This window comes from Haliotis rufescens, unplaced genomic scaffold, assembly GCF_023055435.1.
Source record: "Haliotis rufescens isolate VD_foot unplaced genomic scaffold, xgHalRufe1.0.p SCAF_33, whole genome shotgun sequence".
Lineage (NCBI taxonomy): Eukaryota > Metazoa > Mollusca > Gastropoda > Lepetellida > Haliotidae > Haliotis > Haliotis rufescens.
The window spans coordinates 4680453-4698240 of record NW_025964035.1 but is presented as its reverse complement, the minus strand read 5'-3'; the positions used below and the strand labels follow the sequence as shown (position 1 = coordinate 4698240).

At 39.9% G+C, this 17788-nt stretch overlaps 2 protein-coding genes across 2 annotated transcripts in view; both read left to right on the top strand.

Moving 5' to 3' along the window:
- Positions 1-829: 829 nt before the first annotated feature.
- On the top strand, positions 830-8605 carry LOC124150319 (protein KTI12 homolog). Its single transcript, XM_046522297.2, has 9 exons — positions 830-989; positions 1136-1187; positions 2876-2928; positions 3945-4000; positions 4676-4755; positions 5532-5691; positions 6298-6360; positions 7498-7566; positions 8382-8605. The coding sequence occupies exons 1-9, from the start codon at positions 836-838 to the stop codon at positions 8523-8525; spliced, it is 831 nt and encodes a 276-aa protein (XP_046378253.2). The 5' UTR covers positions 830-835; the 3' UTR covers positions 8526-8605.
- A 6588-nt stretch (positions 8606-15193) lies between these two features.
- The window catches only part of LOC124150270 (echinoderm microtubule-associated protein-like 2), a 92227-nt gene continuing 89632 nt past the window's right edge, over positions 15194-17788 (top strand). The window contains exon 1 of the mRNA XM_048380810.1: positions 15194-15295. The gene's annotated coding sequence lies outside the window, so the exon portion shown is untranslated. The remainder of the gene's footprint in view (positions 15296-17788) is intronic.

Below are 17788 nucleotides of genomic sequence, written 5' to 3'. Positions count from 1 at the left end.
ATCTCCCAATTACAACATAAGCAACCCTTAAAAGTCCCATTCCGGGTTGCACCCCCCCCCCCCCCCCCCCCCCCCCCCCCGAAATACGCTCTCGGTCGGAAAGCGCACGTAAAATCTCCAATGTAAGTAAGTAAGTAAGCGATGTGTCACTATCTGGTGCAGGAAAGACCTTAAAACTTTAAATTGTACTCAATTGTAGGAAATTATATTTCCAATATTATTTTCTTCATGCATTTTACGTACATGATATCAATATGTAAGAGAAAAAAAAGTGAATATTGTCTAGCGTATTCTTTGCATGAACATTTCGTAGGTTTTCGAATACACCCCCAAATTGTGCTATGCGAGTAAAATATTTATTATACACTTGCCAGAAAACTTTGAGCGAATAAAATATTCTCAGGTATTTGAACGAGATACGCATGTGGGAAATTTGTATATGTCAATCTCATTAAAATCAGATCTTAGTTCTCGCTACCTCTAAACAAACTTTGTTTAGCGATAGCGAGAACTGAGGTCTGATTTTAATGAGATTGGTATAGTCGACATATGTAGAGCCACGCATAGATGTACAATATAAATGTCGCATAGAAGATATTCCTAACTTTGCCATTCCATGACGTCAAAATGTTTATGTTTACGTGGGTTGGTGTTCCATTTAAGGAATAAGGAATAACTCGTAATATATATATGATGTGACTCTTCTGACAAAATAGAAATGTATCGTACGAATAAGCTGAGCCCCGTCTCTAATATCACAAGTTGACGACGCGAATAGGAAGCCGGGAACCAGCTTAGGTGCGTAACTCTACCATTACTTCCGGTAAATATTAACATGCCTTTAGTAGTTTTGTGTGGTTTTCCATCAAGTGGCAAGACTAGGCGAACAAATGAATTGAAGAAACATGTAGAAACAAATTACCCCAACAAGAAAATTCACATTGTTAGCGACCATAACAATGGAGTTGAGAGAAATTCGGTTTATGCAGGTACAGTGACATTTTCAACAAAACATCATCATCAAAATACCAGTGTCGGAATCGTTATGAAAATGTTACGATGGTACCTTGAATAACCTAACACTGAATGTTTCCGTTATTATTACCATGACAACACGTTGATATTGTGCTTACAGAGTCCAGGCGAGAGAAAGAGGTTCGGGGATCGCTAAAGTCAACAGCTCAGAGGTGTGTGCACGTCGTTTCCGCAGCCTGTCGCTAAGTGAAGCATCAATAAAATCATCTGTTCTATTCTGACACGAAATAAGGCTAGACTGTTTTGTTTGTTGTTTAACGCCTCACTCAGCAATATTCCAGCTATATGACTGTGGTCTGTAAATAATCGAGTCTGGACCAAACAATCCAGTGATTGACATCATGAGCATCGATTCATGCAATTGTGATACAATGACATGAATCAAGACAGTGAGCCTGACCACCCGATCCCGTTAGTTGTCTCTTACGACAAGCATAGTCGCCTTTTATGGCAAGCATGGGTTGCTGAAGACCCCGGCTCTTCGTGGGTCCAAGTCATTTGAGAAAAACCAAAGAAATTTGATATTGTGGTTGTTTTTAGATTTTGTCTCTCATAAGTATCTGGATACCAAGTTTTTTCTACTTAAATGGAAAAATGCCAAAAATAGATGTCCAATTAATCAAGTTACACTGTTCTTTCATGATGTTTCAGTCTTGTCACTAAAAAACATCATCTTTACCAGCTAAAAAAATATTTATAACAGTCTTATAATGTGGTCATGATTTGATTGTAAAAAAAGTTCAGAAAGGGCTTTGATTGGTTGTTGAATTCAAGTTCATGAGCAGGTGTCTGTGAGTGAGTTGGGTTTTAACATCAGAGCTCGAGACAAACTGTGTATTTGCGTAAAATACGCTTTAAATAAACTGAAATACACAGACAAATAAAATCCTAGCATATCAAATACGCAACAAAAACTATAAATACGCTATTGAAATAAGCATATATTACAACTATTAGATAAAACAGTTGCGTATATAACAACTGTTAGATAACATGATTGTGTATCAGCCAATCACAAAATTCACTTACCAACAGATACATTCCGAAAATGTTGTGCGATAATAATACTTATAGATGCCATTTGAAAAGCACATCGTGCCTAGTCTATGTATATGTTGTATTTTAAACAGTCGTGGATTGGTGATTAAAAGAATACCGCCTTTCTTACTACCAGGTATGTTAAGTTTTGCGAACAAAAATGTTCTTTCCAGAGAGGAAGCTGCAAGCAGATGCAGACAGATACCCTACATTTCATGGATCGATGCTCATGATATTAATCACTGGATTGTCTGGTCCAGACTCGATTATTTACAGACCGCTGTCATATAGCTGGAATAATGCTGATTGTGGTGTTAAACAACAAACAAACAAACAAAATCATAGGTGGAACTAAATGAATTCCTTAGTGAAACACAAGCCGGGTTTAGGCCCGGCTATTCTACAACCGAAAATATATTTACGTTACAAGCTCTGTGTTCTAAAAATCAATATGTTGGCACCAAAAAAACGTTTTTACTGCGGCTTCTTAGACTTTAAGATAGTCTGTCTTACAGACCCTGATATATCAAATACAGCCCATGCAAGTCTATAATGTTTGGCAAGTCTAGATTACCGTTTCTGAAAATGAAGAGAGTCACTGGGCTCCCTTTTATTATATTTTTTATTAAGATAACTGAACAACTTTTTTTTTTTGTACGATATGTTCATTTCAGAGACTAGATGTTACTCTAACTTAAAGAAGGCATTCGACCTGTTCGAGGTTAAACAACAAACAAACAAAAACAAAACATACTCAGGGATGATGCTTGTGATTCCGTACTGACACATTTTGTCTTTTCAGATTACTGAACAAAGAGGACGTCGTCATACTGGACTCCTTGAACTACATAAAGGGTAGGTTGGGGCGAACAACACGGAAACTGAACTGTTTCATGCTTCGATTCATTTTGTTAATAATGTGTGAGGTGAGATTGGTTTGTTGTTTAACGCCGCACACAATATACCAGCTGTATGACGGCAGTCTGTAAATGATCGAGTCTGGAGCAGACAATCCAGTGATTGATATCATGAGCATCTATCCACGCGATTGGGATACGATGACTTACATCAACCAAGTCAGCAAGCCTGACCACCTGTCCTGTTAGCCGCCTCTTACAACAAGCATAGTCGCCTTTTACAGCAAGCATGCGTTTCTGAAAATCTATTCTACCCCAGATCTTCATGGGGTAAAAAAGGAGATCAAATCATACTGGTTTTATCATGAAATACAATGTTTACAGGAATGCATAGCCAAATTTTATATAGATAAAAATACAATCTCACCAAACTAGGCACATCAGGCCAGGCCAGGCCACGTGAGTCCGCTGCTAGACGGCTGGTATGAGGTGTTTAGAAACAGCTGCCAGTCAGTTCATGTCTGTGTCCGCTTCTAGACTGCTGGTATGAGGTGTTTAGAAACAGCCGCCAGTCAGTTCATGTCTGTGTCCGCTTCTAGACGGCTGGTATGAGGTGTTTAGAAACAGCTGCCAGTCAGTTCATGTCTGTGTCCGCTTCTAGACTGCTGGTATGAGGTGTTTAGAAACAGCCGCCAGTCAGTTCATGTCTGTGTCCGCTTCTAGACGGCTGGTATGAGGTGTTTAGAAACAGCTGCCAATCAGTTCATGTCTGTGTCCGCTTCTAGACTGCTGGTATGAGGTGTTTAGAAACAGCCGCCAGTCAGTTCATGTCTGTGTCCGCTTCTAGACGGCTGGTATGAGGTGTTTAGAAACAGCTGCCAGTCAGTTCATGTCTGTGACCACTCTGGCATGTTTTCTTGCATTTAACAGGTTTAAAATACAAATGTGAGAGTTTTTTCATAAACTTTGCCTGAGATGTTGTTTCTTGAGTGTTATTACCATTGGGTGTTTCAGGTTTCCGATATGAGCTGTTCTGCGTCACGAAGGCCTGCCACACACCGCACTGTGTTGTAAGTGAAATGGCGATACTTTCAATTATTAATTGTTTGGCTAAAAAAAAGTCTTGGTTCTCAGGCTCTGCCTGCATCATCATTAAGTCTGTTGCATGTTTCGTTTTTATTTCCATTTAAAAAATAAAATAAAAATCCTTATACTTTAAAATATGTGATCCATTATAGCATGCAATTCCTTTCCCTTGACATGCACACTGGTTTACTGTGCATCTCGTGTCATGGTCATGGCGGCAATAGGAGTTTGTATGATTCTTTATGTAGGGAGGCCCTTTCCCAGGTTGATGGTTACATACTAGTTTGAACAAGCAAAGCCCCAGCTAAAGTCTAAAGTCTTTGCCTGAGAACAAATGCTTTCATTTTTTTAAGCCATAATAGTGAGAGAGTGAGTGAGTATGGTTTTACGACGCTTTTAGCAATATCCCAGCAATATTGCGGCACCCTTGACATATAAAAAAAAATGCTAATAGATATGAAAATAATTTATGTTTGTTTGTTATATTTTTTAAACTACAACATGATTAAAATTGGGGGGAAGGGGGGCGGGGGATGCACTTCCCTGCACCCCCACTCTGCATCTGTGTATGATACAATCCTCACCTAAGCAGTTCTAACTCGCCTCTAACATGTCTACATGTTGTTGAATGTCAAAAACTAAATGAAATTCATTTTCAGATATTCTGTGATATCAGCTCGGAGCGTGCGTCAGAGTTCAATCTGCAGCGAGATGAGCAGGACAGATACACTCAGGACATGTGAGTCTCCTACAGTGTTACTAAGCTGTTGACACATCGGCCGCCAAAATGGGCAAATGTCAAATATTATTGCAGCAAATTCAGAAGGATCAAAATGCCTGTACTCATGATTTAAGTTTTATTCCACATTTTTAAGAATTGGTTCGAAAACAAAAGTCTTATGTCTATGGTTTGTTTATTTGTTTATTTGTTTGTTTGTTTGTTTACATTGCACTCAGCAATATGATGACAACCTGTAAATAATTGAGTCTTGACAAGGCTATCCAGTGATTGAGATTGTGTACAACATCGACGCCGTTTGGAGTTGGATGACACGATCAAGTTCAAAAGTCTGACCACCCGATCCACATCGATATGTTTGCCTCTCATAATCTGACGTTCCCCTGGACCAGTGAAGATCCGGGTAGGAATAGGTCTTCAGCAACCCATGATTGCCGTAAATGGGGACTATGCTTGTCGTAAGAGGCGACTAAAGGGGTGGTCAGGCTCGCTGACTTGGTTGATGCATGTCATGGATCCTTAATGCGTGGATCGATGCTCATGATGTCAGTCACTGCATTGTCTGTATTTTCAGACCAGCGTCATATAGCTGGGATATTGCTGAGTGAGGCGTTAAACAACAAACAGACAAAGTATCGTCAGTCTGTATCATGATACGAATTGTATCGATACAGGCAATACTCAGCTGTAATATCCAATAATAGTTTGTCTAGCCCAGGTGTTATTGTATGTTAAAGCTGCTGGTGAATGTTTCATGGCTCAATGGTATGTTCCAGCTTTGATGGGCTGGTGATGAGGTTTGAGTCCCCCAACTCCAGCACAAGATGGGACAGCCCTCTGTTTGTTGTCCAAGTGGAAGACGACCTCCCCACTGTACAAATCTGCCAGGCGCTGTTTGACCGGAAGCCACCGCCCCCAAACCAGTCAACACAGTCGGTAAGTGTGCCAAACACATTCTCAGATTGTTTGTTTATTTGTTTGTGTTTTAATGCTGCACTCAACAATATTCCAGCTATATGACAGCGGTCTGTAAATAATCAAGTCTGGACTAGACAATCCTGTGATTGACATCATGAGCATCGAACCACGCAAGTTGGTTTGATGACATGCATTAACCAAGTCAGAGAACCTGACCTCCCGATCATGTAGGTCACCTTTTACAGCAAGCATGGGTTGCTATTCCACCCCGGACCTTCACGGGTCTTCTCCGATTGACTTTACTGTTTGTGGACCTCCTGTATTCACCGTAGTAAGTGCTCTGCTCCAGCAAGTGATTCCTGACCAAATTCTAGACCGATGTAAGTAATATTTATTTATTAGTGCCCCCTATGAAGACCACTCACTCACACAGGGGCTGCAATTTGCGATGCTCATGATGTCAATCACTGGATTGTCTGGTCCAGACTCGATTATTAACAGATTGCAGTCATATAGCTGGAATATTGCTGAGTGCGGCTTAAACAACAAACAAACAAACGTTATGACTAAAATTCTCTTTAAAGCAGCGTTAAACCCAACCCACTCACTTGCTCACTGTTCCAGCAACCTCTCTCCTCCACTAACTTCCTGTATGAACTGGACCGCATCACCCAGGAAACACTCACTGTAAGTAACCATGACAACACAAATATTTACCCAGAAACGAAGAGACCTTTTCTATGGAATGTGTACTCAATTAGTAAAGAAGTTTGAATTGTCTCTTTTTGCAATTAGAATGGAATATGAATGTCACTGAACTTGACTTGTATTGAAATAACCTGTGTGTGATGAAAAAACCTTACAGCTCATTGTTACTCAAAAAGTAAAAGTATAAAATTGTAGAATAATTAAATTTAGTTTGGTTAAAATTTTGTCATGAACATTTACTTCAAGTCTCCATTATTGAATAATTGAATCAGGTCACTTCACCTTGTAGTCTTCTACATCAAACTGCCTGAAATTGTCTTTTGGCATCATTTTAGTAGGTTTAAGCATGAATATATGGAGCTATAAGACCAAAGACAATTTGACTAAACTCAGGCTTCTGACTAGAGGGCGGTCGGGTAGCCTTGTGGTTAAAGCGTTCGCTCGTTACGCCGAAGACCCGGGTTCGATTCCCGACATGGGCACAATGTGTGAAGCCCATTTCTGGTGTCCCCCGCCGTGATATTGCTGGAATATTGCTAAAAGCGGCGTAAAACCATACTCACTCACTCACTTCTGACTAGATGCTAAAGCCTTGGGCTGCTTCGAGGTATTGTGTCATTGTGTAAACCTGTATCATTCCTCCATGTCAGAATGACGAGATCTGATTGGTCCATGTGACCTTGATAAAATACTGTGTAACCCCCCTTGGAGGGGAATAAATTTCTCAGTGAGCAAATTATACCCCACCATGAGCAAATCAGGCTGCATGCTTTAAAGCAAAGAGCTGCTCGATTTTTCCGAGACAATGGAAGTCACGTGACATAGCACAAGTTTACCTCAGCTCAATCGAACACCTGTTTTCTATCAATTTTGAAGTTGTTTAAATTGTTTTACAATATAATAAAACATGTCGGTAAGATAAATTCGTTGTAGCAGGATCACTCGGGGTACATGGAGTTTCATGCGTCCCACGTTAGGTTTTAACCCCTCGCCTCCGCGGGACACGTAAACCCCATGTTCCCCTCGTGATCCTGCTTCAACTCATGGTATTGACATCAGGAAGACTTTCCCCACTCTGGGAAAACACAAGATTAATGGAGAGTTTCTGATTTTCAGGCCATGATGGAAGCACAGAAGATGGGTCTGCCTGGAGACAAGATCACCATCCCCGGCGCCACGGAGAAAGTATCCTTCCTGTTCCATCATCACCAATATCTCTTTCAGATGGAGATTCACACTCGGTACTACTCCAGCTGTATGATGGCTGCAACCAGACAATCCAGTGATTGGAATTTCAGGCAAATATCAGTGTGCGATATATAGAGAATCTCACCCGAGTGTCTTTTGATATCAAATATATCAACACGAGTTGATAAAAGTGGAAAAACTCCAAGACTTTCCAAGGATTTTTTTTTACTTTTATCAACGAGTGTTGATATATTTGATATCAAAAGACACGAGGGAGAGATTTTATTTATCATCCAACATCATTCTTCCAACTTTTTCAGTTTGTAGAAAGTAATAAGCAGTGTCTTAAGTGTAAAAAGTACTGCTAACAGCTTCAGTAGCAGAGCCATTAGTGATGTCATTTGATTGTGATGTCATGGTAACCAATGACGTCATAATGGTCTGCAAAGCATTGTGATGCAATTTCATTGCAGCGATATCTACACCCATTTCTGGTGTACCCCGCCGTGATATTGCTGGAATATTGCTTAAAGCGGCGTAAAATCAAACTCACTCACTCACTTATATCCTTGAACCCAGTGGGACCTCATACTGGTCTAGTGTAATGCTGATAGCTCTGAACATACAGATCAGAGGTTTTACCGCAATGTCCTAGAATTACTTTTGATCAATGTCTGATTAGTTATGGAGTGATTCTGTGATCAATTTAGGTGACATACAGGCGATTGTAAGACAAATTCTATTTGAGATCGTATATGAATTCAAAATATCTCACCAAAATTGGAATGGTTTGATTTCCTTATTAAGGCCAGATAGAGCTAACAAGAACGATAACTCTGTCGGAGTTGCATCGGCAGCGACGTCAGTTCATCACATACACCAAGATGCACCCAGTGGAGGATACAGCGCGACTAGCAAACATGTTCGTACAATACCTCAACAACAGTCTCAGGTGACCCCAGCCTTTCTCACGAAGATGTGACTGTCTAAATTTTATTTGTAAATATAATTTGTAAATAAAATTTTCTTTTAGAAAGTGAGAATATGTCTTGTCATTTGCCAGTTTTCACTTCTGTTTGTTCATGTGTAGTGTGTTTGTGGCTTTTGTTTGTTTTATAAATCTTAATTCAGCTATATGACGACGCTCTGGACCAGATAATCCAGGGATTGATACCATGAGCATTGATCTACACATTTGTGATATGATGACATACATCAACCAAGTCAGGGAGCCTGACCCCCGATCCCATTGGTTGCCTCTAACGACAGGCATAGTCGACGGCAAGCATGGGTTGCGGAAGACCTATTCTCTACCATCTTCATGGGTCTATTTTGCGATTGAAAAGGCATCACCATGGCAACTGAAGGACATGTGCAGAATGATATCAAAATCAGACAACAGATGTTACTTACATTTCAGTGGGGTACGCCAGAAACCTATGATTGTGGGTTTGAATCCCGGTTCACCCCAATTATGTTTCTAGGTTTGTCAGCACCATACCGTGCTCGTGCTCGTGGGTTTCACCAAAGTGGTAAACGTCTAAGACTTGCATCACTTCGGGCTTTCCTCCCACATTAAGCTGACACGCCGTGATATAACTGGAATACTGTTAAAGCGGCGTTAAACCCAACTCACTCACTACATTTCAGTGGGATCGAACCTGGAAGTCGTACTCGCGGATAAGACACTGTGCTTTTAAGAATCTCTTTTTCAAGTACATGCCCGCCAACAAGTGATATTTTACGTCCGTTTCCTGGGGTTAATAGAAAGATGGAAACACGAAATCGAAATATTCTGTTTCAGATTTTAATTTCGGTTTATCAGTTGGCTAAAAGCGGATTGACAGAATAAGCCTCGGGGATGGCTCGTCCCAATGTCCAGGTTCCCCCAGTCTGGTGCCCTGGGTAGCCGGATCACCTTTAAAATGAACCCTTTGCCACAATGTTGAAACAGAAACAGAAGATTACGTTGTGTTTCTAACGCTGGATATGTGGAGGACAAATAACATTTTCTGTTAGTTTGCTCCGGTTATAATAAGCTACGGGTGGATCACGTACCAAAGAAATATTGAGAATATTCAACTATACAAATAGTAAATATTATGTCTACAACTGATCGTAAATTAATTATACTTCTAGCTGTAGACTATATCTATATCTATCAAGCGATGTCACTTCGTAGTACATTATTGTCAGAACAATAACAGCTGTGTACATCACATCCATCGTAATACAAATGTAACCATGGGCCGATGGCCGACACATACGAAATGAAACGCATTGAAATTTGGCCAGTTTCGCAAATATTGATTTGAACAAAGTGCTCATCCACATGAACACATCCCACAACTTTCATAGCAATTTCTAAAGGTACTGCATAATTCCTAACTTATTCAGACCCTGTGGCATAAAAAGGCCATTATCACAACTCGTCCTTTCAAGGCATCGATGACGTCACAAGCTTTCGTGCCACCTAGAACCGCCCGGTTAGCAGAATGTGAAACAAAGGGAAATCTAATATGTTATTTCGTAGATATTCATAAAACTAAATATTTAATTAAATAGGTGTACAGTTTGCCAAGTGGAATGTTTGTTTTTTTTCAAATTTAGGATTGAGAGAAGTAGATATTTATCAACTTTAAAGTATCAATACGCAGTTTAAAGTGCGAAATAATCCAATTTTACAACATGTATCAGCCAAACAGATTTCTACGGAAACCCATCAGGGCTATGCCATGTTTATACTTGTCATGAAAGTCAAGAAACCGCGTTTAAACGTTCAAGTTCTTATCTTAAAAAGTCAACTTATTAAGTTGAAAATTCAAGATAAAAAACTGAATTCAGGAAATTAATTTCTGTAAGCTTGACTTTCTACTTTGAGATGATATTGTTGCCGGGTAACTTGAATTTTCATGGTAATAAATATTTTTTTGTCCCTAAAGTGCTTCCGTAGATTGCAGCACAGCATCACATTTGTTTTACAAGGATTGCTAAATCTAGCCTGGTCATAGTGTCCAGCGATCGTTGACCATTCACTGTACATTTATGCTATATACGGTGGACATCATACATTGTTTGGGTGGAAAACCCGAAGTGATGCAGGTCACAGACGTTTATTACTTTGGTAAAACCCACGGGAATTGTGCTGGCGTACCTAGAAACATATTCGGAGCGAAATGGGATTCGAACCCGCGATCATAGGTTTCTGGCGTGCCCAAGGGACGCAACTCTCTATAGACTGTACTCTGTGAGAGATTTAAAATCAGATTTTAATACACCCTGGAAGTTAAAAAAATACAATGAATAAATGAAAATTTATACAACGCAAATATGCTTCACTGAAATTTCATGCATACATTCGTAATACGTCAGAATCGTTATCTTCGTGCTCCGATACCTGTGCTGCGTTTGAACTCGCCCGTATATTCGTACTGCACGCGCAATCTGTGCGGTTTGATCGCCGTAGCCAGCACATCCGTCATGCACGTGATTATAACTAATGAATGAGCCTAACATTTGTATTGCAGAAAGTAGGTCACTAAACTGTCAGTTCATTACAAATAATCTACACTTGAACAATAGAGTGACGTCTAAGCTGTATTTTAATTTCAGTTTTCAGTTTTTATCACGCCGCTACCCTCTCTTCGATCAATGGGTCTGTACTGACCGACCGCGGGTGTAACGGGTCCCCAGAGACTAGCTCGCTCCCCCAGAATGCAGTTCATTCATTCCCCCGGTACTACCGTATTGATAGAGGAAAAACTCTTGACCTTGGCATGATTTCATGACATATTTTGTTTCTTTCCTTAATCGATGTTAATCTTTTAGAACAACAAGTAAAATATCGACAAATGTGTATTTTTCTCTTCTACCGAGCAAACAATTTCTACCCAAGTTGTGGTAAACTAATTAAATTAATTTCTACCTCAACAAATAAAGTAAACGTTGCTGTGGTTGTTTGTTTTATTTACAAATAAATCCATATTAATTTAGATAAAGAAATGAAAGATCTATATATTGCTAAAATATTTTGCCATATTTTCAATTTATTCATTCGTAACAATTGAATAGTTTTATTCTTTCACATTCCATGCACACTATTTTTTAAAGGAATTACCCTTGCCAAGTACACGTGGGACTGATTTGTTTTCCCGCGACTGAATCGTACATTCAGTGTATATATGGCTGTCGTTTTATTAATGTTCTTTGTGGTTATTTCATTTACGTGTGTATGTTTATGAGCGTAAAGTCTAAAACACACTATAACAAGTGCATCCGACGGGTATCGATCCACCCTGATTCGCCTACAGTGGGACATTGTCATGTGAAACAACGTCATCGATCTCAGTTCACCACACTGCAAGACATTGGGCGACCAAACACGCCTACAGACAGCAGGGAGATTTAAGATGTTATTCCCATGTAGCGTTATTACTGGTTAATATTTAACTGAGAGACTCCTCAGTTAATCATATTTGCACCAGGACGTGTATGAGTTGATAAAGAGGATATGACATATGGTACTGTAAAACAAGAAGTGTTTGTGAAAGCAGTAAGAACACGCTTCACAAAGAATGACAATACGGGACAAAGGAAAGTGACACCCATGTTTGATGTGGGCCCAAAATGAAACAAACAAGAAATGGTTATTCTATGGTGATGTATTTAATATGGGTATCATAGTTATGTTTTGGATCTTAAGTTTGCAGTGTTTCGGCGACAGTTTTCATTCTAGTAACGTTTGTAATTTTTGGTCAAATCCAATTTTCAAGTGTATACTTTCTTTTGTCCGGCAGTTTAGCTAAGGGGTTCGAGTGTCAGCAAATGAGATGGTTAGCTATCGGCAGGGTGGACCAGACAATTGTTTTGGGATCCATGGATATTAGCGGTACGACTAAAGTAAGAGTATGTTCAAGAATAGGACCGGCTTCACAAAGGTATCTTAAGGGAGGATCAGGACACAGTTTTACAGGACACCCAGGAAACCTTTTTCTGTTAAACCAGGGGACGTTTTTTCCAGCATTTTCTTGGACAAATATCCATCACCCCTTCTACGCAAAGAATGGCTCGGTCTCCAAGACGTGAGTTGAGGTGAAATGGGGTTTAACGTCGCACGCAAGATTATTGCACTGCTACAGCGACGTGCATGCACGTGATTGCTTGTACTAGTCCGAATTATTGCCGATTTATAGTGCTAGCTCACTGAGATACCATGCCCCAGTTTAACATGGATACCCCACTCAGACACAGCCGACCCGTCCTTGTTTTAGCCCCTTAATGCCGAGCGCCAGGCAAATAACAAGTATCATCTTTTAACTTCTCTTGGTATGACGCGGGCGGAGAACGAACCCCGACCTTGCATACTGCGGATAGCACTCTATCCACTAGGCCACGGAGGCGGTGTCACCAACGTCATGACACGTGGCTGCTGTGCAGTGTAGTCGTAACGTGTCTTATGTTGATATAATATGAGGCCGTGTATGACTCAAGGAAGTCAAGTGGCACGGGTTGCCCAGTTGTCTAAGGCGCCACAATTCGCTGTGCAGAGTTGCGTCAGAAACCTATGATTGTAGGTTCGAATCTACAGTCCGCCCCGATTATGTCTCTAGGTTTATCAGCACCATACCCATGCTCGTGGGTTTCACCAAAGTGGTAAACGTCTGAGACCTGCATCACTGCGGGCTTTACTCCTACATCAAGCAGACACGACGTTATATAACTGAATATTGTGCTTTGTTTGTTTGTTTGTTTGTTGTTTAACGCCGCACTCAGCAATATTCCAGCTATATGACGGCGGTCTGTAAATAATCGAGTCTGGACCAGACAATCCAGTGATTGATATCATGAGCATCGATCCACGCAAATGGGATCGATGACATGCATCAACCAAGTCAGCGAGCCTGACCACCCGATCCCGTTAGTCGCCTTTTACGACATGCATAGTCACCTTTTACGGCAAGCATGGGTTGCTGAAGACCTATTCTACCCCGGAATCTTCATAGGTCCTGAATATTGTGACGAATACGGCACGAACATTGCTGAGTGCAGCGTAAAACAAAGCAAAAACTTAATTTGAAACAACTACTATTGCAGGGGATTGGGACTGTATTTGGCTTTGTATATAAGGGTTGTCTTGGTGATATGACTATTGTTGAACAGGGTTGCCATGGTGACGTGTCTATCAGGCAAGGAGTGAGCGAGTGAGTTAGGTTTAGTATTCCAGTTATAACGCGGCGTCTCAGATTAATGTGGGAGGAAAGCCCGAAGTGATGCAGGTGTCAGACGTTTACCACTTCGGTGAAACCCACGAGCAAGGGTATGGTGCTGACAAACCAAGAAACATATATAATCTGGGCGAACCGGGATTCGGACCCACAATCATTTGTTTCTGGCCCAAGAGACGCAACTCTGCACAGCGAATCACGGCGCCTAAGACGACTGGGCCACCCGTGACCCCTATTGGGCAAGGATGTTACATAGAGACCCATGAAGGGACAGGGCTGTTTTGGGCGCAGTTCATGTGATGTCATGCATCAGGGGTGTCTATGTTACCTTAGTGCCCAATTGACACGTCACCATGGCAACCCTGTTCAACAGTACCCCTCGTTGCCCCTCTATGTTACCACCCGTTGCCCGGTAGACACGTCACTATGACAACTCCGCCCACCAGTACCCCTCGTTGCACAGTAAGGGTTAACGTCACCATGTCAGCCCTGTCCAACAGGGTCTCAATGTTACCCATCTTCCTGAGGAAAGGGAGTTAACTGACTGTCTATGTCCAGTTTCCACCCTTGCCGAACTAGAATGCAATTATTGAGTTATTTTGTGGCTGGACTAATGAGTCTTTGCACAGTCCAATCAAAATCGCGTAACGATCGGGTTCGTGAGCAACATGGATTTCAATGTGCAGTTTTCGGTGCACTGCAGGATTTGCAAAAGATGTGTACCGTCAACTGGGCGTCGACAGACATTTTCCAATCTTTGCATGTTTTTAATAAAGGTGCTCATGTGGTTTGATGCGCTTCGCGAAGTAAGACCCGTTTTATTACGTCACCATGACAACCCTCTCCAACAGGGCGTTACCTTACGTTGCCCGGTATTCAAATAATGAAAATACCCCTTCATGAAATACCCCGTGTTATTCCACGTTGATCTGTTACAATGACGCTCAATCACACTTCCTTTCACAAAGTCTTCCCACACAATCAAATTTGGATTTGGAAATGACACCACTTTCAAAGAATTCCCATATACATAACACCCCTTTTATCACGTTGAAGCATTGCCTAATGATGTTTCAGTCGAAGTATAATGACTCGGATTGGAAACATCACTCATTGATGGGGAATACATTATTATTTTCGACCAGTTTCCTTTACTTTCAATATAAATGTAAATTATTCCAAATTCCATTTTCCTATATCCGATTACTTTGGATACCAGTTAACGACGCATTGCCGAGTCATACACAATCTCCTCTGCCTATTCCTGGCAGCAGAATACATCCTTCGATCTGACGGCCGTTGTATGTTAAGCGACTGAATAATCGACTATTCTAATACGGGCTATAGACCTGCTAAAATATTCCATTGATTGTCGGAAGCACCGGGTGGTGTGTTCCGAATGTGTCACAGTCGGCGTAGAAAGTGTTCTCACACACGTTGAGCGTCGTTCAGGCAGTCAGATATGGATACTGTACATCAAGCGACTCGGATCACGGGGTGAGGTAAGTTTTCACGATATGCTCTCTCTAATTAATACTGTTATTACATGACACACATTTTATATGTGCACTATCTGACACACTTAATGGCCAAGGTGATTTGTAGTGTCATACTTTACTGATGCATGTATATTTAAAATGAACCACTCTGCTGGAAAATAGATAGGTATAATAACAGTATACCTGAAAAATACAGCAACAGTTGCACTTTGCTGATAATTACATTCGCATTATATAAAACAATTTCCTGGTAGTTACATGCGCGAAAGAACATCCTGATAATTATATACCTTTTATAAGACAATTTGCTGGTACTTTTATAAGTATTATAACAAGTTGCTGGTAATTATATACATATTATATAAAACAGATTCCTTGTAATTATATGCGTACAACACAATTATATACGTATTATCCGAAAATTTCCTGGTACTCATTTAAACGACCACGAGTCGTTTATTTCTATATGAGATATCAGCATTATGTAAATCCTCTTTAAAGATGTGACCCGTGAAGATCCGGGGTAGAATAGGTTTTCAGCAACCCATACTTGCATGTCAACATATCCCAATTGCGTGGATCGATGCTCATGATGTCAATCACTAGATTGTCTGGTCCAGCCTCGATTATTTACGGACTGCCGTCATACCGCTGGAATATTGCTGAGTGCAGCGTTAAGCAAAACAACAAAAAACAACAAAAAACAAAAAAACTTTAATGTTGTTGACAAAATATACAAGATTTAAAGATATGTCCCCAAATTTTAATTATGATGACCCTTGAATAGAATCCGACCTCGGAAGTGTCGGAGAAGTCCATTTTACGAACAGCTGGGTTAAATTTGTGTATTTCCTGCATATTCTCACAATCTTCACGTCTGTACCTTTTCTCCTAATACCGATTGTCATACGTCTCCCACATTTGTAGGCGATCGTTCGGCCAGTGTGTTTATCTGCGTAGTCTAGTGGAACGAACAACTTACTAACAGTAAACACTTCCCTCTCAAAAGTTACGTCGTCCAAAATATGACGTCATCAAGTTGCGAGCGCATATACGACTATCCAGAAATGACGTCATGACAGAACAGTGTTTTATCGTGAAATAAACCACGCTTCATTCTTTATTCTTTGCGATTTATCGCGTAGCTATCTTATATGTACGGATAACAATACAATATGTTGACGAAAATATACACATTATAACAACATACTGGTAGAAATACACACCATTTATAACAACACAATAAGTTGATGAAAATACACATATGGCAATACGTACGATATGATGGTGAAAAGATACACAGGGCAAAACCACATGGAGGTGAACAAATACGTATAACAATACAATATGGTGATGAAAATATACATACGACAATACATTATGGTGATGAAATTATACATATGACGATACAATATGGCGATGAAATTATACTTATGACAATACAATATGGTGATGAAAATATACATACGACAATACATTATGGTGATGAAAATATACATATGACGATACAATATGGCGATGAAATTATACTTATAACAATACAATATGGTGATGAAAATATACATACGACAATACAATATGGCGATGAAATTATACTTATGACAATACAATATGGCGATGAAAATATACTTATAACAATACAATATGGCGATGAAATTATACTTATGACAATACAATATGGCGATGAACATATACATATGACGATACAATATGGCGATGAAATTATACTTATAACAATACAATATGGCGATGAAATTATACTTATGACAATACAATATGGCGATGAAAATAAACATATGACAATACAATATTGCGATGAAATTATACTTATGACAATACAATATGGTGATGAACATATACATATGACGATACAATATGGCGATGAAATTATACTTATAACAATACAATATGGCGATGAAAATAAACATATGACAATACAATATGGCGATGAAATTATACTTATGACAATACAATATGGCGATGAAAATATACATATGACAATACAATATGGTGATGAAAATATACATTTGACGATATAATATTTTGATGAAAATATACAGATGACGATACAATATTTTGATGAATATATACAGATGACAATACAATATGGTGGTGAATACATATACAATAACAGACTTTTCTATTGAATATATTCGTATATATGCTGAGAATCGAACCCGGGCGTTCGATCTGACTAACGAACACTTTAAACACCTGGCCATCCAACCGTCCGATTTCAGGTGCGATGCTCACAGTTAGGTAATGGCGACCAACCATCTTATCGAGATTAAAGAAAAACCCTTTTGTTTTGACAACAAGACAATAATATCCTGCGTTAACAGGAAGGAAACACCTTTTCACGTAAACAATCATCGATTTTTCAAGGTGTTCGAATTTGAAACGGTCGTTTTTGTACAAAATGTTTTAAATATTCAACGCATCTGCACAATGATCCAGTGTAGCGCAAGCAGGCCTGACGAGATCTGTCTTTGTCAT

Coding starts and splice junctions, on each gene's coding strand:
- LOC124150319 (XM_046522297.2), top strand. CDS start 836: ATGCCTTTAGTAGTTTTGTGTGGTTTTCCATCAAGTGGCAAGACTAGG. Junction 4,001..4,675: donor GCCACACACCGCACTGTGTT/GTAAGTGAAATG, acceptor ATTCATTTTCAG/ATATTCTGTGATATCAGCTC. Junction 7,567..8,381: donor TCCCCGGCGCCACGGAGAAA/GTATCCTTCCTG, acceptor TATTAAGGCCAG/ATAGAGCTAACAAGAACGAT.